This window comes from Rhinopithecus roxellana, chromosome 8 (genome assembly GCF_007565055.1).
Source record: "Rhinopithecus roxellana isolate Shanxi Qingling chromosome 8, ASM756505v1, whole genome shotgun sequence".
NCBI lineage: Eukaryota > Metazoa > Chordata > Mammalia > Primates > Cercopithecidae > Rhinopithecus > Rhinopithecus roxellana.
Window position 1 is genome coordinate 2,054,305 of NC_044556.1, and position 24,632 is coordinate 2,078,936.

Here is a 24,632-nt window from a genome sequence, read left to right on the forward strand (position 1 = left end):
GATAAATAGACACAGAAAGAGACAGATATAGATGCAGGTAGATAGAGAGGGGCATGGATGGAAGGGTAGTTACAGATAAGAGTCAGAGAGAGAGGCTGATAGAAGCAGGGATATATAGAGATAGAAAGAAGGATGGATGGATGGATGGATAGATAGATATAGCTATCGAGAGAAAACAGAGAGAGGAACAGATAGATATAGACGGGGATAGATAGAGACAGAGAGAGGAATGGGTAGATATAAATAGAGACAGAGGAATATACAGAGATGGATGGATAGAGGGATAAGTATAGATAAGATAAATGGATGGATGGATAAGATAGATAATATAGATGGATAGATAATATGGATAGATAATATAGACAGATGGGTAAATGGAAAGATAGATTAGTTGATAGATAATATAGATAGATGGATGGATAGATCTAGCAATAGAGAGAAAAATTAGAGGCACAGAGAGATATAGAGAGGGATAGATAAAGATAGAGGAATGGGTAGATATACATAGAGAGAAATATACAGAGATGGATGGATGGATGATGCATATATAAGAGTGATGGATAAGATGACTGACAGATAATAGAGACGGATGCATGGAAAAATAGATTGGTTGATAGATAATATATAGAGAGATAGATAAATGGATAGATGGATTAGATAAATAGGTAATATAGATATCTAATATAGATGGATACATAGATAAGACAGATAGATAATATAGGTATATCTATCAATGGATAAAGGATGCATTGATAAGATGGCTGGGCCGGGCGCAGTGGTTAACGCCTGTAATCCCAGCACTTTGGGAGGCTGAGGCGGGCAGATCACGAGGTCAGGAGATCGAGACCATCTTGGCTAACATGGTGAAAACTGTCTCCACTAAAAATACAAAAAATTAGCTGGGCGTGTTAGCGGGCGCCTGTAGACCCAGCTACTTGGGAGGCTGAGGCAGGAGAATGGCGTAAACCCGGGAGGCAGAGCTTGCAGTGAGCCGAGATCACACCACCGCACTCCAGCCTGGGCGACAGAATGAAACTCCATCTCAAAAAAAAAAGAAAAAAGATGGATGAACGCATAGACAGACAGACAGAGTGGATGGATGGACAGGTAGGTGGGTAAATAATAGATAATATGTGTTTATACATATATAAGTAATGTATTATGTATATATGTAAAATGGGGTACACATATAGGTTAGCGGAAGATTAAAAGAGTTTTTTAGGATAATTTGGCTAAATGAGGGGTCAAGTGACTTTCCTTCTCTGTCCCCTAGTTTCCTCCTCTGTCAAATTTGAGTAATAACAGTCCCTCTTTTGCTAGTTGGTTGTGAGAATTAAAAAGTTCACGTCGCCAAAGCACTCGCTACAGAGCCTGGCTTATGCTAGGAGAAACTCAGCTAGAAATGTCATTCAGACCAGGGGTTCCCAGCCAGGGAGCACTTAACAATGTGTGGAGACCTCTGGGCTGCCAAAACTCAGGGGGAGCCGGTGCTACTGACATCCTGTAAGCAGTGGGCAGAGGTGCTGCTAAACATCCTCTAGTGCACAGGACAGCCCCACCACAGAGGACGATGTGGCCCCAGATGTCAACAGTGCCAAGGGGAGGCCACCTCAATTCAGACCTTCACCCTCACACGGCTATGGAAGGAATCGCTTTCTCTTGACTGTGGCTCTGATAGCAATCACCACGATATGTTGCCAGGTTTTGTATCACTTTTCCGGCTGGATGAAATTTTATAATTTATTTCCTTTTTTCTTTAAACATTTCTAAATTTGGAAATCAGCTTCTTCTTCTTTTTTTTTTTAATATCTTGCCTCAGAACAAAACCAATCCCAGCTAAGGTTATATCACTGATGTGGCTAATTAGAAGTTCTTTTCTTCTTCTTCTTCTTCTTCTTTTTTTTTTCGAGACAAAGTCTCACTCTTGTTGCCCAGGCTGGGGTGCAATGGCATGATCTCAGCTCTCTGCAACCTCCGTCTCCTGGGTTCAAGCAATTCTCCTGCCTCAGCCTCCCGAGTAGCTGGGACTACAGGTGCCCACTACCATGCCCAGCTAATTTTTGTATTTGTAATAGAGATGGGGTTTCACCATGTTGACCAGGCTAGTCTGGAACTCCTGGCCTCAAGTGATCCACCCGCCTCGGCCTCCCAAAGTGCTGGGATTACAGGTGTCAGCCACCGCGCCCGGCCAAGGTGTGCTTTTCTATCAAGGTTCGGAGACAGATCTAAAATGTATCTTCCCCTTCTAGAATACACTGATCTAAAACATACCTGCCACTTCTAAAAGAGCCTGATCTAAAACTATCTTTCTGTACTAAGAGAAACCAGATCTAAAACATATCTTATGCTTCTAAAAGAGCCTGATCTAAAATGTACCTTCTCCTTCTAGAACAGACAGATCTTTTATTTTATTTGTTTTTTTTTGAGATAGAGTCTCGCTCTGTTGCCCAGGCTGGAGTGCAGTGGTGGGATTTCAGCTCACTGCAGCCTCCACCTCCTGGGTTCAAGCGATTCTGCTGTCAGCCTCCTGAGTAGCCGGGACTAAAGGCATGCGCCACCACACCCAGCTAATTTTGTATTTTTAGTTGAGACGTGGTTTCACCATGTTGGCCAGGCTGGTCTCCCTGACCTCAGGTGATCCACCTGCCTCGGCCTTTCAAAGCACTGGGATTACAGGCATAAGCCACCACACCCAGCCTAGAACAGGCAGATCTAAAGCCTATCTTCCCTTTCCAGAAGAGCCTGATTGAAAACATACCTTTCCCTCTACAAGATATCTATTTAAAATGTATTTTCCCCTTCTAGAAGAGGTAGATCTAAAACATATCTCCCCCTTTTAGAAAAGCCTTACCTAAAACATGCCTTCCCCTTCCAGAAAAGGCAAATCTAAAACGGATCTTCCCTTTCTAGAAAAGCCTGATCTAAAACATCTTTCCCTTCTAGAAAAAAGCAGATCTAAAACATCTCTTCCCCTTCTAGAAGAGGCTGACCTAAAACATATCTTCTCCTTCTAGAAAAGGCAGAGTTAAAACATATCCTGTTTCTAGAAGAGCTGGATCTAAAATGTGTTTTACTCTTCTAGAAGAGCCTGACCTAAATTGTATCTTCCCCTTCTGGAAGAGCCAGACCTAAAATATATTTTCCCCTTCTAGGAAACTGGGAATGGGGGAGTGAGGGAGAAGAAGCATTTTCTCAGGATCAGGGGTGGGCTGTACCTCGGCCACCAGGCAGCCCTGGGGTTCCATGTCCAGCTGCACCTCATGCCTCTCATTGTCCAAGAAATCCTCCAACTTCAGGAATTTGAGGGCACACAGGCCCCGCTGGTCCCGCCAGAACACAGCCAACTCCAGTTCCCGTGCCTGGAGGGAGAGGAAGAGGGCCATCATTCAGGGTGCCAGAGGCATGGAACCCCTCCTCCTCTGGGCTCTGTTGTCCTCCAACGCAGCTCACCCTCTCCAGCTCCAGAGTGAAGCTCTGGTCCCAGGCACTGGGGCCACGTGGCTTCCAAGACGTCTGCCCCACCACTGTGTTATCCAGCTTAAGCACAGTGCTGACTTCATCTGAAATGGGGGAGAGGGCCCAGTCAGAAAATGCTGGCAGCGGCCAGGCAAGGTGGCTCATGCCTGTAATCCCGGCACTTTACGAAGTTGAGGCAGGCAGATCAATTGAGGCCAGGAGTTCAAGACCAGCCTGGCCATCATGGCAAAACCCCATCTCTACTAAAAATACAAAAAATTAGCTGGGTGTGGTGGCGCACGCCCGTAATGCCAGCTACTCGGGAGGCTGAGGCAGGATAATCACTTGAACCCAGGAGGTAGAGGTTGTAGTGAGCCGAGATCATGCTACGGCACTCCAGCCTGGGTGACACAGTGAGACGAAAGAAAGAGAGAGAAAGAGAGAAAGAAAACAGAAAAGAAAAATGGCCATGCACAGTGGCTCGTGCCTATAATCTCAACACTTTGGGAGGCTGAGGCAGGTGGATCACCTGAGGTCAGAAGTTTGAGAGCAGCCTGACCAACATGGTGAAACCCAGTGTCTGCTAAAAATACAAAATTACCCAGGTGTGGTGGTGCATGCCTATAATCCCAGTTACTCAGGAGGCTGAGGCAGGAGAATCACTTGAACCCAGGAGGCGGAGGTTGCAGTGAACCGAGATCACGCCACTGCACTCCAACCTGGGCAACAAGAGCGAAGTTCTATCTCAAAAAAAAAAAAGAAAAAAAGAAAGAAAATGCTGGCAGAAAGGGCAGGTCTATTATCTTTTTCTTTCTTCTTTTTTTTTTTTTTTTTTTGGTAGAGATGAGTCTTGTTATGTTGACTAGGCTGGTCTCAAACTCCTGGCCTCAAGTGATATTCTCCTGCCTCAGCCTCCCAAGTATCTGGGATTACAGGCATGAGCCACCAGGCCTGGCTGTCTGCTATCTTTTTAAAATAAATCCTCCTCTCCATTACCTTTCTCTAACTGTGAAGTTTTGCATTTGACATTGAAGCCTTTAATCCAGTTGATTTTTTTTACCATGGTGTGAGGTAAGGCAGGGATCCAAATTCAGTTTTATTCTATGGAAGTCCCAGCAACATGCTCCTAAGAATTTATTTATTCATTTATTTTTTGAGCCAGAGTCTCTCTCTGTCACCCAGGCAGGAGTGCAGTGGCACAATCTCGGCTCACTGCAACTTCCACCTCCTGGGTTCAAGCAATTCTCGTGCCTCAGCCTCCAAAGTAGCTCAGACTACGGGCACACACTACCATGCCCAACTAATTTTTGTGTTTTTAGTAGAGATGGGGTTTTGCCATGTTGGCCAGGCTGGTCTTGAACTCCCGACCTCAAGTGATCACTGGCCTTGGCCTCTCACAATGCTGGGATTACAGGCGTGAGCCACCGTGCCCAGGCCCTCCTAAGAAATTACCCTAGCAAAATGCATGCATGTATACATCAGTAGACACATTTATATAAAGTATATATAACGGTCCAAACTAGAGGCATCCCACAGTCCATTAACAGGAGAATTAATATTTTAAAACTGCGATACACTCTTAGTAGCTGAAGTACAAAATTGCTGATATTTAACTATTTTTTTTTTTTGGTTTCAGAAAAAGGCAATTCAATATGGCTCAGTCTAACATAATGGATTATTAAGCAGGAATAAATATGAATTAACCATAGCTTCTCACAACAAAATGGATGAGTCTCCCAAAACAATGCTTTTTTTGTTTGTTTGTTTGGTTTTGTTTTTTTGAATTTTTTTGTAGGATGGGGTTTCATCATGTTGCCCAGGCTGGGCTCAAATTCCTTGGCTCAAGCAATCCCTCCACCTCGGCCTCCCAAAGTGCTGGGATTAGAGGCTTGAGCCACTATGCCTAGCCCCGAAACAATGTTGAATGAAAAAAGCCATGTGATAGAATACAGTCTGTATGAGCCTATCAATATAAAGTTCTAATACCAGGCAAAATTAAAGTTTTTGGAGATGCAAACATGGAATTCTACAACTACGAATTATAGCAAGGAAATGATAAAAGTCGGGACAATGGTCACCTCTATGGCAGAGGAAGAAGCTGGAATTGGGGAGGAGACAGGAGGGAGCTTCTGGAGAGCTGGAAATATTCTATTTCTTTTCCCTTTTTTTTTTTAAGATGGGGTCTCACTCAGTTGCCCAGGCTGGAATGCAGTGGTGCAATCACGGCTCACTGTAGCCTTGACCTCCTGCATTCAAGTGATCCTCCCACTTCAGCCTCCCAAGTAGCTGGGACCGCAGGCATAAGCCACCATGCCCACGTCTGGTTAATTTTTGGTTGGTCTGTCTTTGCTTTTTTTCCCTTTAGTTTTCTTTTTTTCTGTGACACAGACTCAGGAGGGCCTGATGACATGTGTCCCATTTTTTTATTATTTGTAAAGACAAAGTCTTGCTATGTTGCCCAGGCTGGTCTTGAACTCCTGGGTTCAAGTGATCCTCCTGCAAATCCCAAAGGGCTGGGATTCCAGGCACGAGCTGTGGCCCCTGGCTGCCACATTCTATTTCCTAATGCAGGTGGTGGTAACATGGGTGTCTGCTCTCCCGTTACTCTTCTCCACACTACCTTTTTTTTTTTTTTTTTGTACATATGTATTAATTATCTTTCTTTGTCCTTTTTTTAGCTGCGAGATTAGGAATCAAATTTTCTTTTAAAAAAATTATGGCTGGCCAGTTGCGGTGGCTCACGCCTGTAATCCCAACACTTTAGGAGGCCGAGGCAGGTGGATCACGAGGTCAGGAGATCGAGACCATCCTGGCTAACGTGGTGAAACCCCATCTCTACTAAAAATACAAAAAAAAAAAAATTAGCCGGGTGTGGTGGTGGGCGCCTGTAGTCCCAGCTACTCGGGAGGCTGAGGCAGGAGAATGGCAAGAACCCAGGAGGCGGAGCTTGCAGTGAGCCAAGATCGCGCCACTGCACTCCAGCCTGGGCGACTGAGCAAGACTCCGTCTCAAAAAAAAATTATGGCCAACGTGGCGAAACCCTGTCTCCACTAAAAATACAAAATTTAGAAAATTAGCCAGGCATGGTGGCACACGCCTGTAATCCCAGCTACTTGGGTGGCTGAGGCAAGAGAATCCTCAAACTGAGGAGGCAGAGGTTGCAGTGAGCTGAGACCATGCCACTACGCTCCAGTCTGGGCAGCACAGCAAGACTCTGTCTCAAGAAAAAACAAAATTATGGTAAAATACATATAACATAAAATGTACCATCATAATAATTTTTAAGTGTCCAGTTCGGTGGCATAAAGTATATTCACATTGCTGTGCAACCATTACCACCATCCATCTCCAGAACTTTCAGCTTACAAAACCCAAACTCTGTCCACATTAAATAATAAACTCCCCATTCCCCCTCCCTCTACTCCCCGGCATCCATCATTCTACTTTCTGTCTCTATGAATCTGACTACTCTAGGAACCTCATATAACTGGAATCATACAATATTTGTCTTTTGGGGACTGGCTTATTTCACTTAGACTAATGTCCTCAAGGTTCATCCATGTTGCAGGATGAGACAGGATTTCTTTCCTTTTTCTTTTTTTTTTTGAGACAGAGTCTCACTCTGTCACCCAGGTTGGAGTGCAGTAGCATGATCTTGGCTCACTGCAACCTCCACCTCCTGGGCTCAAGCGATTTTCCTCCCTAGTAGCTGGGATTACAGGTGTGCACCACCACGCCTGGCTAATTTTTGTATTTTTTTTAATTTTAATTTTATTTTTATTGTTTTGAGACGGAGTCTTGCTCTGTCGCCCGGGCTGGAGTGCAGTGGCCGGATCTCAGTTCACTGCAAGCTCCGCCTCCCAGGTTTACGCCATTCTCCTGCCTCAGCCTCCCATGTAGCTGGGACTACAGGCACCCGCCACCTCGCCCAGCTAGTTTTTTTTTTTTTTTTTGTATTTTTTAGTAGAGACAGGGTTTCACCGTGTTAGCCAGGATGGTCACGATCTCCTGACCTCGTGATCCGCCCGTCTCGGCCTCCCAAAGTGCTGGGATTACAGGCTTGAGCCACCACGCCCGGCCAATTTTTGTATTTTTAATAGAGATGGGGTTTCACCACGTTGCCCAGGCTGGTCTCGCACCCCTGAGCTCAAGTGATCCACCTGCCTCGCCTCCCAAAATGCTGGGATTACAGGCAGGAGCCACTGCGCCTGGCGGGATTTCTTTCCTTTTTAAATCTGAGTAATGTTCCACTGTACGGCTGGCCCCCGTTTTGTTTATCCACTCATCTACTGGTGGACACCGGGTTGCTTCCATTTTTGGCTTTCATAGCGCTGCTATGAACACAGGTATACAAATATCTCTGAGACCATTTTTTTTTAAAGTATTTTTCTATCACTATTTTTAAAACTGACAAATAAAAATTATATATTTATCATGTACAACATGTTGTTTTGAAATATGTATACATTATGGAACGTCCGAGGCCCTGTTTTTAATTCTTTTGGGGATATGCCCAGAAGTAGCTTTGGATCATATGGTTATTCTTGGTTGTTGTTTTCTTTTTCTTTTTTTTTGAGACAGAGTCTCATTGTGTCACCCAGGCTGGAGTGCAGTAGCATGATCTCTGCTCACTCCAACCTCTGCCTCCTGGATTCAAGCAACTCTCTTGTCTCAGCCTCCAGAGTAGCTGGGACTACAGGCACACACCACCACCACTCCCAGTAACTTTTTATTTTTAGTAGAAATGAGGTTTCACCATGATGGCCAGGTTGGTCTTGAACTCCTGACCTCAGGTGATCCACCCACCTTGACCTCCCAAAGTGCTGGGATTACAGGCGTGAGCCATTGAGCCTGGCCTGCTTACTCTGTTTTTAATCGTTTCAGGAACTGCCAATATTTCTCTTTCTTTCTTTCTCTCTCTCTCTCTCTTTCTTTCAGACAGTCTCGCTCTGTCGCCCAGGCTGAAGTGCAGTGGCTCCATCTCGGCTCGCTGCAACTTCTGCCTCCTGGGTTCAAGCGATTCTCTTGCCTCAGCCTTCTGAGTAGCTGGGATTACAGACACAAACCACCATGCCCAGCTAATTTTTGTATTTTTAGTAGAGAAGGGGTTTTGCCAGGATGGCCAGGCTGGTCTCGAACTCCTGACCTCATGTAATCTGCCCCCGCTCAGCCTCCCAAAGTGCTGGGATGACAGGTGTGAGCCACCACGCCTGGCCTTGCCAATATATTTTCCATAGGGCTGCATCATTTTACATTCCCACCAACAGTGCACAAAGGTTCTGATTTCTCTCCACATCCTCACTAACACAGTTGTTATTTTCTGTTTGTTTTGTTGGGTTTGTAAAATAGCCATCCTAATGAGTATGATATATTGGTTTCTTGTTTAGTTTTTCCTTTTTTTAAATTTTATTTATTTATTATTATTTTTTGAGATGGAGTCTTGCCCTGTTGCACAGACTGGATTATGGTGGCGTGATCTCGGCTCACTGCAACCTCCGCCTCCTGGGTTCAAGCAATTCTCTGCCTCAGCCTCCTGAGTAGCTGGGATTACAGGCACCCACCACCACACCTGGTTAATTTTTTTGTATTTTTAGTAGAGACGGGGTTTCATCATGCTGGCCAGGCTGGCCTTGAACTTCTGACCTCATGATCCACCCGCCTCGGCCTCCCTGAGTGCTGGGATTACAGGCGTAAGCCACCATGCCCGGCCTTTTTTTTTTTTCTTTTAAATCTAAATAACCTTGAATTTTTTTTTAAATTTAGAGACAGGGTCTCTCTGTCATCTAGGCTGGAGTGAAATGGCTCAATGACAGCTCACTGCAGCCTGGAACTCCTGGGCTCAAGTGATCCTCCCACCTCTAGAATAGCTAGGACTACAGGTATGGGCCACCACATCTGGCTAATTTTTACATTTTATTTTTTGTAGAGACAGGGTCTTCCAATGTTGCCCAGGCTGGTCTCAAACTCCTGGCCTCAAGTGATCCTCCTGTCTCAGCCTCCCAAAGTGCTGGGATTACAGGCATGAGCTGCTGCACCTGGCCTGTTTTTTTTGTTTGTTTTTGTTGTTTTTGTTTTCTTTTGAGACAGAGTCTCACTGTGTCACCCAGGCTGGAGGGCAATGGCGCGATCATGGCTCACTGCAACTTCCACATCCGGGGTTCAAGTAATTCTCCTGCCTCAGCCTCACAAGTAGCTGGGATTACAGGTGTGCACCACCATGCCCAGCTAAGTTGTATTTTTAAGTAGAGACTGCATTGCACTATGTTGGCCAGGCTAGTCTCAAATTCCTGACCACAAGTGATCCGCCTGCCTTGGCTTCCCAAAGTGCTGGGATTACATGCGTGAGCCACCACACCCGACCCTTGGCCTATTTTTTAAAGGTTTACAAATATGGGGCATTCTGGGTCCCCCATGCGACCTCGTTTCTCAGGGCCCATGATGCCCACTCACTGGTGTTCTCGGCTTCTCCTTTGAGGCTGCTCCGGCCACTGAGGCTTCCGCTTCGGCTGTAAAGGCCCCGGGCTGGGCGGCTCAGGAATGGGGGGCGGCTGTCTGGGGTCCCAGGTCCACCCCCTGAGGGCGTAGGGTTCCACGGGATGGTCTCTGGGAGGTCTCTGCAGCCCACCACGCGTACCTCCAGGGTCCCTGCAGGAGGGGAAAGCTCAGCAGGGGGCCACTTCTGGGGCAGGCTGAGTGGAGGGGACCACAGTGGGGAGGGGACACATCGAGACGCAGCCATGGTACAAGTGGGAGCCAGTGAGGGACAACCAGGGTGGAGCACGGAGCCTGACGCCGGGATGTCCGTGCTGGAATAGAACATGAGACAAGCAGTCCTTCCGGGAGGGGCTCCGATGCGGAAGTTTAGGGGCAGAAGGCAGGTTCAGGGTGCAGGCCGGGCCAAGGCAAGCAGGAACAGGGTAGGACTAGGGGTTCTAGGGGAGGACTCGCTGCACGACCTGAGGCCTGAGATGGGCTAGGGGTCTACGGTGGGGTTGGTCTGGAGAGGTAGATAGCTGAGGGGTCTGTGGAAGGTGGGGCTGGCTGGTCTGCAGCAGGGGGATAGGAGGCTCAGGGCTGAGCGTTGTGAGGCTGAGGTGGGGCTGGGGGACAGGGGCTGGGAAAAAATACTGGGCCAGGTGAAGAGAGATGGAGAAACTGAGAGGTGGGGAGGGGGCAAGAGCTCAGAATCAGAGGGTAAAGTAGGGTGAGAAGTCCAGGGTGCAACGGGCTGTCTACTGGAGAGGGGAGGAGACAGTGAGATGGGAGTCCAGGGTTGGGGAGAGTGGAGATCCAAGTCGGGGGTCACAGGAATGGGGAAATCACAGCAGTCGGAGGCCAGGGCTGCGGGGGTGGGGCAGGTCTCAGGCCCACCTGTGAGCGGCGCGGGCTTGCACAGGGTGCTGTAGTGCGTGGCGGGAAAGGGCCCGGCCAGGCGGGCGCTAAAGGCGGCGGACGAGGCTGCAGCGAGCTCTTCTCGCAGCAGCCGCCCCTTGGGGTGGTCGGCGGGCAGCTCCCCCAGCCTCCGCTCCAGAGCCTCCCGCAGCAGCCCCAGCTTCTGGTTGGATTCTGTCAATTTCTCCTGGGCCTGCGGTGGGAAGTGTGGGGCTGGGAACGGGACCAGGCTTGCCACTCCCCAAGTGCAGCCCTGTGCCCCTTCCTCAGACTGACTGAGTCTCGCACTGAATTCCTCCCTAGAGGGCTAAACCTCAAACCAATTTGGTCCCACCCCTGGGAAAACTAGGCCCCACCCCCTGCAGAGACCCCGCCCCTCACAGTGGCACTGTTTCTGGCTGATGCCCCGCTTCTCACAGCAGTCTACCTCGGCTGAGGCCCCACCCCATATAAAGGTCACATACCCTTTAAGGCTCCACCCCTCAAACCAGTGCAGTTCCTGGAGAAATCCCCGCCGCTTGCTGAAGCCCCGCCCCCTGATAAAGCCCCGGCTCTAATGAAAGCTCCGCCCCTCACCTCGCTGACTGCCTTGCGGTCCGGGGCCTTGGCAGCGCTGAGTAGGCGCAGTACGTTCTTGGCACCCTCGGCCACCGCGTGCTCCACTCGGAAGTGATGCCGCAGCTCTTCGATGCGCAGCTCCACGGCCCCCAGGTCAGGACTCCCTGTGAGTGTGGAATACAGGGCAGTAAGGCTAGCCTGCAGCGCCCCACCAAACCTAGTCCCAGACACACAGCCATTTGCCCGAACAGGCACGGGCCGCAGACAAACCATCATGAAGATGCATCACTCTTCACCCAAGGGGCAGGCACAGTGACACTGTCGCACTGTCACCTGCAGGCAGCCACACTTCCACCCAGACTCTTATCCAAACACCATCACTCACAGGGCCAGTCTTAGGGAAAAAGTTACCCTGTTACGGGGGACAGTCTGAGCAATGACACACAGGCACACTGTCACCCCAGGCTTACCGACAGACACATTGTCACGGTCCCTCTTCACCTCCAGGGATTTGCACAGGGACAGAGGCAGGCACACTGTGGCCCCCAGGGACAGCCACATTATCTAGATTTAGACACTGTCACCCAGGGGCTGTCACCCAAAGAGACAAGAACACATAAATCATAGGCCAAGCACGGTGGCTCAGGCCTGTAATCCCAGCACTTTGGGAGGCCGAGGTGGGTGGATCACTTGAGGTCAGGGGTTTGAGACCAGCCTGGCCAACATGGTGAAACCCCGTCTCTACTAAAAATACAAAAATTAGCCGGGCATGGTGACGCATGCCTGTAATCCCAGCTCCTCAGGCGGCTGAGGCAGGAGAATCACTTGAACCCAGGAGGCGGGGGTTGCAGTGAGCCGAGATTGCACCATTGCTCTCCTGCCTGGGTGACAGAGTGAGACTCCATGTCATTTAAAAAAAAAAAAAAAAATCATACTGTCATACCCATGTTGACACACCTCATTCCCCAATGAACAGTCACCAGGTTACACAACCAGGTACAGTGACACTCATGGGCATTTGGACAACCACAGACATACAACTACACTCACACAGATGGTGTCAGTCACAAAGACACTGTTAAGAGACTCAATGTTTGTCTCCTACCAAATTCCTATGTTGAACCCCTAATTCCCAGTGGGATGGCACTTGGAGAAGGGGCCTTTGAGAAGTAATTAGGGTTAGAGGAGGTCATGGAGGGAGAGCTATCATGATGGGATTAGTGCCCTTATCGGAGGAGGAAGAGGCTGGGTGCAGTGGTCCATGCCTGTAACCCCAGCACTTTGGGAGGCTAAGGCACGAGGATCACCTGAGGCCAGGAGTTTGATACCAGTCTGGGCACCATAGAGAGAGCTTGTCTCTACTAAAAAGAAAAAATAAATTAGCCAGGCGTAGTGGCATGTGCCTGTAGTCCCAGCTATTCTGGAGGCTGAATCAGGAGGATCACTTGTGCCCAGAAAGTCGAGGCTGCAGTGAGCTGTGATCACACCACTGCACTCCAGCCTGGGTGACAGACCAAGACCCTGTCTGAAAACACTAAAAATGAAAAATAAGAAGAGGAAGAGACACTAAGGCTCTCTCTCCCTGTGAGGGTGCAGTAAGAAGGGAGCCGTCTGTAAGCCAGGAAGGGCACCCTCACCAGGAACCGACCACGCTGGTACCGTGATCTGGGACTGCCAGTCCCGGAACTGTGAAAAAAATAAATGTCTGTTGTTTAAGTCACTCAGCCTATGGAGCTTTGTTATGGCAGCCCGAGCAGAGTTAAGACAGGCACTGTCGCACTGACTGTCACATGGTCGCCCACAGGGACACATGGCATTACCACTTTGTCACCAGCGTAGGCACACTATCACCTGCAGGCAGAGGAACACATACTCTGTCACAAAGATGCAGTCACCCTGCCACATAGAGACACTGTCATGAGTCAGATTCTGTTACACAGACACGGCCCTGTCATCTTGGGCACAGGGACACCACTATAGGGGCAGAGAAACACAGTCACAGACACAAATGCATGTATGCCAAAGCACAGGGTCAAGAAAAGGGGCACAGGCCAGGCACAGTGGCTCACGCCTATAATCTCAATACTTCGGGAGGGTAAGGCAGGAGCATCACTTGAGGCCAGGAGTTTGAAACCAGCCTGGACAACACAGCAAGACCTAGTCTCTACAAAATATATATATATTTTAATAAGCTGGGTGTGATGGCACATGCCTATGGTCCCAGCTACTCAGCAGAATTGCTTGAGCCCAGAAGGTCAAGCCTGCAGTGAGTTATGATCACACCGCTGCATTCCAGCCTGGGTAAAAGAGCGAGACCCTGTCTAAACAAAAAAAGTGGGTTGGCCGGGTGCGGTGGCTCACGCCTATAATCCCAGCACTTTGGGAGGCCGAGGCGGGAGGATCACAAGGTCAAGAGATTGAGACCATCCTGGCTAACACAGTGAAACCCCATCTCTACTAAAAATACAAAAAATTGGCCGGGTGTGGTGACACAAGCCTGTAATCCCAGCACTTTGGGAGGCTGAAGTGGGCGGATCATGAGGTCAGGAGATTGAGACCATCCTAGCTAACATGGTGAAACACAGTCTCTACTAAAAACACAAAAAAATTAGCCAGGCGTGGTGGCAGGCGCCTGTAGTCCCAGCTACTTGGAAGGCTGAGGCAGGAGAATGGTATGAACCCGGGAGGCGGAGCTTGTAGTGAGCCGAGATTGCGCCACTGCACTCCAGCCTAAGCGATAGAGCAAGACTCCGTCTCAAAAAAAAAAAAAGAAAGAAAAATTAGCCGGGTGAGGTGGCGGGCGCCTACAATCCCAGCTACTTGGGAGGCTGAGGCAGGAGAATGGTATGAACCCGGGAGGCAGAGGTTGCAGTGAGCCAAGATCGTGCCACTGCACTCCAGCCTAGGTGACAGAGTAAGATTCCGTCTCAAAAAAAAAAAAAAAAGTGTGGCCTGGGGTGTGTGTCAGTGCGATGGTGCACGTGATTGTGTGCCTGCACTGTGGATACCCGCATGGACTGCGCAGTGACTACGTGTGATGGTAGGATCACACATTCCTTTGTCTCTGGCTGTTGTTGCAGGGATGGGTGACTGGATGACTTTATTCCTAAAAGTCCCAGTGACTGATTAAGCGCCTTGTGGCAGCAGGTCTAGGGGTGACAGTGAGACTGTGTGTTTTTTTGTGTGTGTTTGAGACAGAGTCTCACTCTGTTGCCCAGGCTGGAGTGCAGTGGGGCGATCTCGGCTTACTGCAACCTCTGCCTCCCGGGTTCAAGTGATTCTCCTGCCTCAGCCTCCTGAGTAGCTGGGACTACGGGTGCATGCCACCATGCCCAGCCGATTTTTGCATTTTTAGTAGAGACAGGGTTTCATCATGTTGGCCACTGATCTCGAACTCCTGACCTCAAATGATCCACCCACCTCGGTTTCCAAAGTGCTGGGATTACAGGCGTGAGCCACTGCACGCAGCTGAGACTGTGTTTATAAGGCAACATGCCTGTGACTATCAAATTCCTTGGAACTGTGTCTGTGTTATTGGTGTCCAGGTGAGTGACACATGTGGACACAGTGTTACTGTGAGTGTGACTCTCTGTGACCAAGTGCCAGGGTCATTATTCAGAATAGTCAGGCAGTCAAAAACATAGTAAATAAATGAGCATGGCTGGGTACCAATAAAACTTTATTGATAAAAAACAAAAAAACACAATGGATTGACCAAAAAAAAAAAAAAAAAAAGACAATGGAGAGATTTGGTCTGAAGGTGGTAATTTACCAACCCCTGATGTAATCCAAACTCTGCATGGGACAAAATGGGAAGCTCTGGCCCAGAGAGGGTCAGAAATGTGTTGAAGTCTCACATTGGGTCACAGGATCCACCTCCCTGCTCCAGAAAGGGACGCATTATGGAACTGGAGGCTAAGCCCTGCAAGGCGAGATGCAGGCTAAGCTGTCTGGAAGCAAGGGACTCACCTTGGGTCTCATCCGGGGCTGCCTGGTTTTCCAGCTGGCCTGCCTGCAGCGCCCGGCGGAGTTGCATGCGGATGATGTCAATCTTGGTCTTACTGTCCTGCAACATCTGCTGGGCTGTCAGCAGCAGCTTCCGGTCCTGGAGGCAGAGACAGTCTGAGAGAGGAAGGCTGGGTGGTTGCGGTCTGGCCACACCATGCAGGTCCTAGGTGACTGTGGCAGTGTTCACATGTGGATGTAACAACACGCATTTGCAGGCCTGGCACGGTGGCTCACGCCTGTAATCCCAGCACTTTGGGAGGCTAAGGTGGGTGGACTGCTGAGCCCAGGAGTTAAAGACCAGCCTGGGCAACATGGCAAGACCTTGTCTCCATAAAAAAAATGCAAAACTTAGCTGGGCGTCGTGGTGTGCACCTGTGGTCCCAGCTACTCGGGGGCTGAGGCAGGAAGATCACTCAAGCCCAGGGGCTAAAGGCAACATTGAGCTGAGATTGCATCACTACCCTCCAGCTTGGGCAACAGAGTGAGACTGTCTCAAAATAAATAAATAAGTAAATGAATGCACTTCCATGCACTCCTGGATACAGTGGGATGATGTAGTAAATGGGGTTTGAATCCTGGCTCTGTCACTTAACATCTGCGTGACCTCCAGCAAGCCATTCAACCTCTCTCGGCTGCAATTTGTTTTATTGATTGATTGATTGGTTGGTTGGTTGAGACACGGTCTCGCTCTGTTGCCCAGGCTGGAGTGCAGTGGCACAATCTCGGCTCACTGCAGCCTCCACCTGCTGGGTTCAGACGATTCTTTTGCCTTAGCCTCCTGAGTAGCTGGGATTACAGGCGCCCACCACCACACTCAGCTTTTTTTTTTTTTTTTTTTTTTTTTTTTTGAGACAAAGTCTCATTCTGTCACCCAGGCTAGAGTGTAGTGGTGTGATCTCAGCTCACTGCAACCTCTGCCTCCCAGGTTCAAGCGATTCTCCTGCTTCAGCCTCCCGAGTAGCTGGGACTACAGGCATGTGCCACCACGCCTGGCTAATTTTTGTATTTTTTTAGTAGAGTTGGGGTTTCGCCATGTTGGCCACGCTGGTCTTGAACTCCTGACTTCAAGTGATCCGCCCGCCTCAGCCTCCCAAAGTGCTGGGACCCGCACCTGGCGTACTCTATTCATTTTCATCGGGTCAGTATCACCCCCGAGGGGGCAGAAATACTTAGGGGGTGAGAAACTCTTATTCTTTTTGTGTATAATGCTCAGATACACGTAAAAAGATATACAGTTGTTCTAGGTTTTTTTTTTTTTTTTTTTTTTTTGAGACGGAGTCTTGCTCTGTCGTCCAGGCTGGAGTGCAGTGGCCGGATCTCAGCTCACTGCAAGCTCCGCCTCCCAGGTTCACGCCATTCTCCTGCCTCAGCCTCCCGAGTAGCTGGGACCACAGGCGCCCGCCACCTCGCCCGGCTAATTTTTTGTATTTTTAGTAGAGACGGGGTTTCACCGTGTTAGCCAGGATGGTCTCGATCTCCTGACCTCGTGATCCGCCCGTCTCGGCCTCCCAAAGTGCTGGGATTACAGGCTTGAGCCACCGCGCCCGGCTGTTCTAGATTTTAAATTTTCATAGAATGGTGTTCAAATACTTGTACACGGGTGTTCATAGCAAAACTATTCACAATCGCTAAAAACGTGGAAACAACCAAATGTCCATCAATTGATAAATGGGGCTCAGTGGCTCACGTCCATAATCCCAGCACTTTGGGAGGCCAAGGCAGGAGGAATGCTTGAGCCCAGGAGTTCAAGTCCAGCCTGGGCAACACAGACCCCTATCTCAATAAAAATAAAAAATAAATAAAATAAATAAAATAATGTTAGGCCAGGCAAGGTGGCTCACATCTGTTATCCCAGCACTTTGGGAGGCTGAGGTGGGCAGATCACCTGAGGTCAGTAGTTCGAGACTCGCCTGGCCAATATGGTAAAACCTCATCTCTATTAAAAATACAAAAACTAGTGGGGTGTGGTGGCACGTGCCTGTAATCCCAGGTACTTGGGATGCTTAGGCATGAGAATTGCTTGAACCCAGGAGGCGGAGGTTGTAGTGAGCCGAGAGCATGCCACTGCACTCCATCCTGGGTGACAGAGTGAGACTCTGTCTCAAAAAAATAAACACAATAGTGTCATTAAAAAAATCCATGCAATCTGTGCTCCCATGTGACATTCACTTGGAAGGACAGGCGCACACCAGCCTGTGCGTCTGGATGTTAATCCTCTAGCTGTAGGTCGGCCTGTGCTTGTGGTGTCAGAATTTCTGGGTGTTGATGGGGACCTGTGTGTTCCTGGGACTGACGGGCAGGACGGGGGATGTGTGTGTCTATGCGTCCGTGTGCACCAGTCTCTGGGTATGAATATAAGTGTGTGTGTGTCCAGATGTGGCGGTGGTGGGATTCTCCATGTGTTGTTAGATGTTGTTACTACTGTGTGTCTAGATGTTATGACAGCGTGTGTGTGTATGTCTAGATGTTATGACAGCGTGTGTGTGTGTGTCTAGATGTTATGACAGCATATGTGTGTGTGTGTGTCAAGGTATTGACATGACTGTGCTTGTAACAGGAGACACCATCAGCAGTGAGAGGCTGCATGTTGCCCCGACTGTGGATAGGCCTGAGGCTCTGCAGGAGACCATGGGAGGAGGGGAGACAATCTGCCACATGTCTGTCTGACATCGCCCATAGTCATGCTTCCCATATGCCCACATGAGCTGCCTGTGCCTTAGTCCTGACACCAAGTTACACCCATCAGCCAGTATGTCCCCAATCCAAAGGCTCCCAGCCTCCCATGGGGACAGCTGTAGGCTACACCCTATGCCCCAGCCTGTGATCTGCTCACATCTGTGCATGTATACAGCTGTATACATGTGCAGTGTGTGCAGATACACGGGTGGGTGAGTGTGTACATGTGAGTGTGTACATGTGCGTGTGCACTGCAAATGCGTATGCAGGTGTGGGTGCACAGGTAGGTGTGTGTGCATATGCAGGTGTGTGTGCACATGGGGGTGTATGTACACATGCTGGTATATGCACATGTGGGTGTGTACAAGTGTGCATGCACGTGCAGCTGTGTGTGCACGTTCAAGGGTGTGTACACATGCAGGTGTGTGCACATGTGGTGTCCATCAATTGATAAATGGGGCGCAGTGGCTCACGTCCGTAATCCCAGCACTTTGGGAGGCCAAGGCAGGAGGAATGTGTATGTACATGTGGGTGAGCGTGCATGCATGCAGGTAGGTGTGTGCATGTACAGATGTGGGGGTACATGCCAGTGTGTGCACGTACAGGCGTGGGTGCACACTCGAGTGGGTGTATGCACATGCGGACAGGTGTGTACACATGCAGGTGGGTGTGCACGTGTGGGGTGTGCATGCACAGGTGTGGGTGCACACTCGAGTGGGCATGTGAACACGGGGACAGATGTGTACACATGCGGGTGGGTGTGCACGTGTGGGTGGACTGTACGTGCGCAGGTGTGGTGTGTGCACACAGTGTGTGTGTGTGTGCTGCCTCACCTTGGTGCTGCCATTGCTATAGGTCTGGATCATGTTCTCCGCCCCCTGCTTCACCTTCAGCTCAATGGCCAACTGCTTCTCCAGGCCTGCCACGCGGCTCAGGTTGGTGGCCGAGCAGGTGGGGCCACCCGCACCGGGGGACTGGGGGCCATCTACAGGTCACAGGTGGGAGAGAGTCATCACGCATGGTCACCTCGGTCTGCCTGGGAGGCTTCATCCTCAGCCCAGCCTGGGCATTGCCCAGACACGGGGAGGGGGAGCTGGGGGCCAGCAGACAGGCAGGCAGGGGGACACCAGGGCCCAGCAGTCTACCCACCCACCCACCCGGGGAAACTCCTTGGGGCTGGGGCAGGACTCAGGATGAATGAGTGCAGGCGAGCACCCAGGTGTCTTAGTGTGTCCTTGGTGCTGGGTCCACTGCATCTGGGAGGCCCGTTAGTAACTACGTACATGGCTTGTGTGAGCCTGTGGGTGTGGGAGTGGTGCCATCTGTGAGCTGCAGGGTGTTGGCATGGCTGAGTGTGTGTCTCCCTAGGTGTTAGTGCAACTCTGTGAGACGCCATGTGTTAGGATGACTGAGATCGTGGGTGTTGGGAGATGCTCTGCGTACATCTCTGACTGTTGCTACAACTGTGACTTCAGATCTCCAGGTTGGTATGACTGAGTCTCCGGGTGTTGGCATATCCGGATGCATGTGTCTGCGTGAGTCTCTAGAGAGTGGTGTGATGCTCGAGGGGACCCTGGGTGCAGAAATGACTGAGGCTGGGTGCAGTGGTTCACGCCTATAATCCCAGCACTTTGGGAGGCCGAGGCAGGCGGATTGCTTGAGGTCAGGAGTTAAAGACCACCCTGGCCAACATGGCAAAACCCGTCTCTACTAAAAATACAAAAATTAGCCAGGCGTGGTGGCTCATGCCTATAATCCCAGCCAATTGGGAGGCTGGGGCAGGAGAATCGCCTGAACCTGGGAGGTGGAGGTTGCAGTGAGCCGAGATCGTGCTATTGCACTTCAGCCTGGGTGACAAGACTGAAACTCTGTCCGTCCCCCTCCCCCCACAAAAAAAAATTTAAACTGCTGGGCGAGGTGGCTCACAACTGTAATCCCAGCATTTTGGGAGGCAGATCACCTGAGGTGGGTGGATCAGTTGAGGTCAGGAGTTTGAGACCAGCCTGGCCAATATGGTGAAACCCCATCTCTACTAAAAACACAAACATTAGCCGGGCATGGTGGCATATGCATCTGTAGTCCCAGCTACTCAGGAGGCTGAGGCAGGAGAATCGCTTGAACCTGGGAGGTGGAGGTTGCAGTGAGCTGAGATCACACCACTGCTCTCCAGCCTGGGTGACAGAGCAAGACTCCATCTCAAAAAGAAAAAAAAAAAAAAGAAAAAAAATGTAAAATCAATAAACATTTTTTAAATTAAAAAACAATCTGGGTACAATGGCTCACACCTGTATTCCCAGCATTTGGGAGGCCAAAGCAGGAGGATCACTTGAAGCCAGGAGTTCTAGCCAAGCCCTGGCAACATACCAAGATCCTGTCTCTACAAAAAAAGAAAAGAAAAAGAAAAATTAAATTAGCCAGGCATGGTGGTATATGCCCATAGTCCCAGCTACTTGGAAGGCTGAGGTAGGAGAATTGTTTGAGCCCAGGAAATTGAGGCTGTAGTGAGCTTTGATCACACCACCGTACTCTAGTCTGGGTGACAAGGCAAGACCCTGTCTCAAAACAAAAACAAAAATAAACGGTCTTTGGGTATCATCCATGTAATTGTGAGAGTTTCTGGGTATTCATGTGACCGTGTGCACATCCTTGGGTGTTGTCTGGGTGTTGGCGTGGCTGTGTCTGGAGGTATTCGTGTGACAGTATGTGCACCCTTGGGTGTGCCTGGGTGTTGGTGTGGCTGTTTTTTTAGGTGCTTGTGTGAGTATGTGCACATCCTTGAATGTTGCCTGGGTGTTGGCGTGGCTGTGTCTAGAGATATTCATGTGACAGCGTGCACAGTCTTGAGTGTTACTGGGTGCTGGTATGGCTGTATGCACCTCTCTGGGTGTTGGTGGCTGCGTGGGTCATGGCATGCGTCTCCCTGGGGGGTCTGTGGAGATGGGTTAACCTGGCTCTGGAGACCATGGGTGAGCCAGTGAGCAGTGGAACCTCTGCCTGGAGTCCCGCATCCCCAGAAGCATCCCAGCTCACCATGGGTGGCCGCCGGATCGGGCAGCACCACATGGGCGTGCAGCTCCTGCAGCTGCTGATGCAGCAGGTCGAGGCGGCGCGAGGAGCCCCGCAGCAGCAGCTCCACGGGGCCCAGGCTGCGGCCCAGGTCGGTGGTGGCCCGCCGCAGGTTCTCAGCACCCTCCTTCAGCTTCAGCTCCTTGCGGATTTCCCGCCGAAGCCGCTCCCGCTCCAGCTCCAGCTGCTGCTGTACCCCAGGGGCCGCCAGGTCTGCCCCGGCCAGGCCCAGCTGCTCTAGCAGGGACCAGCTTCGAGGCTCACTCTGCAGGGGACACAGCAGGGTCAGTGGGGTTAGGAGGACTCTGGGTGCAGACCACATGCAGCCAGCCTGGCGCCTCTGCCCTGGATTGGGGCTCCCAAGAGAGGGCCTGCTCTACCTCCTCTGACTCTCAAAACTGGAAGGTGACAAGACCCTGCCACTGCTTCCTGACCTCCCCAAACTGGGAGGTCTCAAGAGCAGGGCCTTGTCACCCCCGCCACCACAGGGTCCCCCACATTAAGGGGGTCTCAATAAGATCTGTCCCTTCTGCTGCCTCCCCCAAACTAGAGGGTCCCAAGGGAAGATTCCTTTTCTTTGCTGCTCCCCAAAACTAAGAGGGCCCAAGGGCAGGCCCTGTCTTCTCTCTGCTGTATCCCCAAAACTACAGGGTCCTGGGGACAGACCCCATCTTCCCTCACCTGTACCCTGAAACTGTGGCATCCCGAGGGCAGGCCTCATCTTTCCTTGGCTATACCCCCAAAACTAGGGCATCCCAAGGGCAGGCCGAGTCTTCTCTCTGCTGCACCCCCAAACTATGGGGTCTTGAAGACCCTCATCTGCTCTTCTCCTATCTTCAACAACTGGGACCCTAAAGAGCAGAGCCTGGACTCCTTCCTCCTGTCTCTCCTCAACCTGGGAGCCCCAAAGGGCCCTGGATAGTCTCATCCTCCAAACAGAGAACTCTGAGGCCAGTGCCCCATCTCCTCTCCTTGTTCCCAAACAGAGAGGTACCCAGGGAAGGACTACTGGCCTATGCCACTTGGGGTCCCCTTCTGCCTGCCCCCACAGGGACCCCGGACCCCACCTCCAGCTCCTGCTCCGAGGGGGTATTGGCCTCCGCCATCCTGGGTCCGGGCTGAGGGCTCCGCCCTCTTCCTGAACCTCAGCCCCACCAGGGCCTCTCAGCCGCCACTTCCTCTTTCCTGTCAACTCCCAGCACCCCTCGCGCGGGGCCAACTCCAGGGCATCTAAGGGACCTTCCCTTCAGCCACCTCTGGAGCCAAGCCTGCTCCTCTAGATGAAACCCAGGGACAGTCCTTGCTTCCTGTCCCTAGAGAATGTCCAAAGTGTAGGCAGTTTGTACATTCACACACTCATGGTGTATCCATGAGGGGATGCAGGCTCTGGGGGCTGACTTGAGTGTGCAAACACTTTCAAATACACATGTGGATATGCACAGAACACAGGCTCACAAGTGTTTGCACACTTTCTTTTTCTTTTGTTTTTTTTTTTTTTGAGATGGAGTCTCCCTGTGTTGACCAGGCTGGAGTGCACTGGTGCGATCTTGGCTCACTGCAACCTCCGCCTCCCAGGTTCAAGCAATTCTCTTGCCTCAGCCTCCCAAGTAGCTGGGATTACAGGCATGTGCCGCCACGCCCATCTAATTTTTGTATTTTTGGTAGAGACAGGGTTTCACCATGTTGGCCAGGCTGGTCTCAAATTCCTGACCTCAGGTGATCCGCCCCCCTCGGCCTCCGAAAGTGCTGGGATTACAGGCAGTGTACTACCGCGCCTGGCCTGTGTTTGCACATTGTTATGGCTGCAGGTGTATGCCTGCAACACAGGCTCACACGTGTGCACATTCCCATGCCTGTGTGTGTGGATGAAACAAAGATCCACACACAGATGCACACTTCTACACCTGCAGGTGTATGCCTGGAAAATGGGCTCACAGTGTACCCATTCCCATCCCTACCACATATGCACTTATTTGCAAACACATACAAGTGCTTATGAGTTTCACTCTAGAACCCATACAAGACACTCTCCCACCTGCCCGAGAGGGCACAGCCCACATGCTCATGCGTGTGCACATGCTCACACACGTATGCACGCTCCCCGAGGCCCCTGCAGCGCATCCATGCTCCCACAGACCTCCAGCCTTGCGACTATCTGCATATGTCCCTGCAGCCAGACTTTCTCAGCCACCCCTTGTCCCCGGCTTCCCCTTCAGGGTCAGAACAGCCACTTCTTCAGAGGCAAGGCCCCCTTCCTGCAGACGGGCCGTCCCAACTTCCTGCTTCCTCTCAGTCCAGTCACCAACTGTTATTGACCACAGATGAGAGGCCCAGGGTCCCAGCCAGCCCAGCGGCACCTCCCTCAGGCCAACACAATTAGGGGACACCACTGGGGGACTGGGATAAGAATTTGCAAAACCAGGCCAGGCACGGTGCCTCATGCCTATAATCCCAGCATTTTGGGAGGCCGAGGTAGGTGGGTCACCTGAGGTCGGGAGTTCGAGACCAGCCTGACCAACATGGAGAAACCCTGTCTCTACTAAAGAAAAAAAAAAAATGCCGGGCGCGGTGGCTCACGCCTGTAATCCCAGCACTTTGGGAGGCCGAGGCGGGCGGATCACGAGGTCAGGAGATCGAGACCATCCTGGCTAACAAAGTGAAACCCTGTCTCTACTAAAAATACAAAAAATTAGCCGGGCATGGTGGCGGGCGTCTGTAGTCCCAGCTACTGGGGAGGCTGAGGCAGGAGAATGGTGTGAACCCGGGAAGTGGAGCTTGCACTGAGCCGAGATCATGCCACTACACTCCAGCCTGGGCAACACAGCGAGACTCTGTCTCAAAAAAAAAAAAAAAAAAAAAATTAGTGGCGCATGCCTATAATCCCAGCTACTCGGGAAGCTAAAGCAGGATCGCTTGAACCCAGGAGGCCAAGGTCGAGGTGAGCCAGGATCACGCCATTGCACTTCAGCCTGGGTAACAAGAGCAAAACTGTGTCTCAAAAAAAAAAAAAAGAATTTCCAAAACCATGCCAGGCGTGGTAGCTCACATCTGTAATCCCAGCACTTTGGGAGGGTGAGCGAGGCAGATTACTTGAGGTCAGAAGTTCGAGACCAGCCTGGCCAACATAATGAAACCCCATCTCTACTAAAAATTTGAAAATTAGCCAGGCATAGTGGCACGTGCTTGTAATCCCAGCTGTTTGGGAGGCTGAGGCATGAGAATCGCTTGAACCTGGGAGGTGGAGGTTGCAGTGAGTTGAGATCACACCACTGCACTCTAGCCTGGGCGACAGAGTGAGACTCTATCTCAAAAAATAAATAAATAAATAAATAAATAAATAAATAAACAAAGAATGCCCCAAATCAGTGGCCTACAAAACCACTTGCTAAGCACACAGTAACGTTCAAGAACAACTTATGATGGGGTTACTTCCTGACAAGCTTGTCATAAGTTGAAAATATCATAAGTCAAAAATG

The 24,632-nt window shown here is 50.5% G+C and overlaps 1 protein-coding gene across 1 annotated transcript in view; it reads right to left on the reverse strand.

The window, feature by feature from the left end:
- Nucleotides 1-22,350, reverse strand: part of PKN1 (protein kinase N1) — a 33,782-nt gene extending 11,432 nt beyond the window's left edge. The window contains 9 exon segments of the mRNA XM_030935385.1: nucleotides 3,216-3,359; nucleotides 3,451-3,560; nucleotides 9,907-10,101; nucleotides 10,828-11,041; nucleotides 11,425-11,570; nucleotides 15,376-15,511; nucleotides 18,924-19,075; nucleotides 21,121-21,421; nucleotides 22,224-22,350. Of these exon segments, the coding sequence (XP_030791245.1) occupies nucleotides 3,216-3,359; nucleotides 3,451-3,560; nucleotides 9,907-10,101; nucleotides 10,828-11,041; nucleotides 11,425-11,570; nucleotides 15,376-15,511; nucleotides 18,924-19,075; nucleotides 21,121-21,421; nucleotides 22,224-22,262 (1,437 nt within the window). The 5' untranslated portion in view covers nucleotides 22,263-22,350.
- Between the last annotated feature and the right edge of the window lie 2,282 nt (nucleotides 22,351-24,632).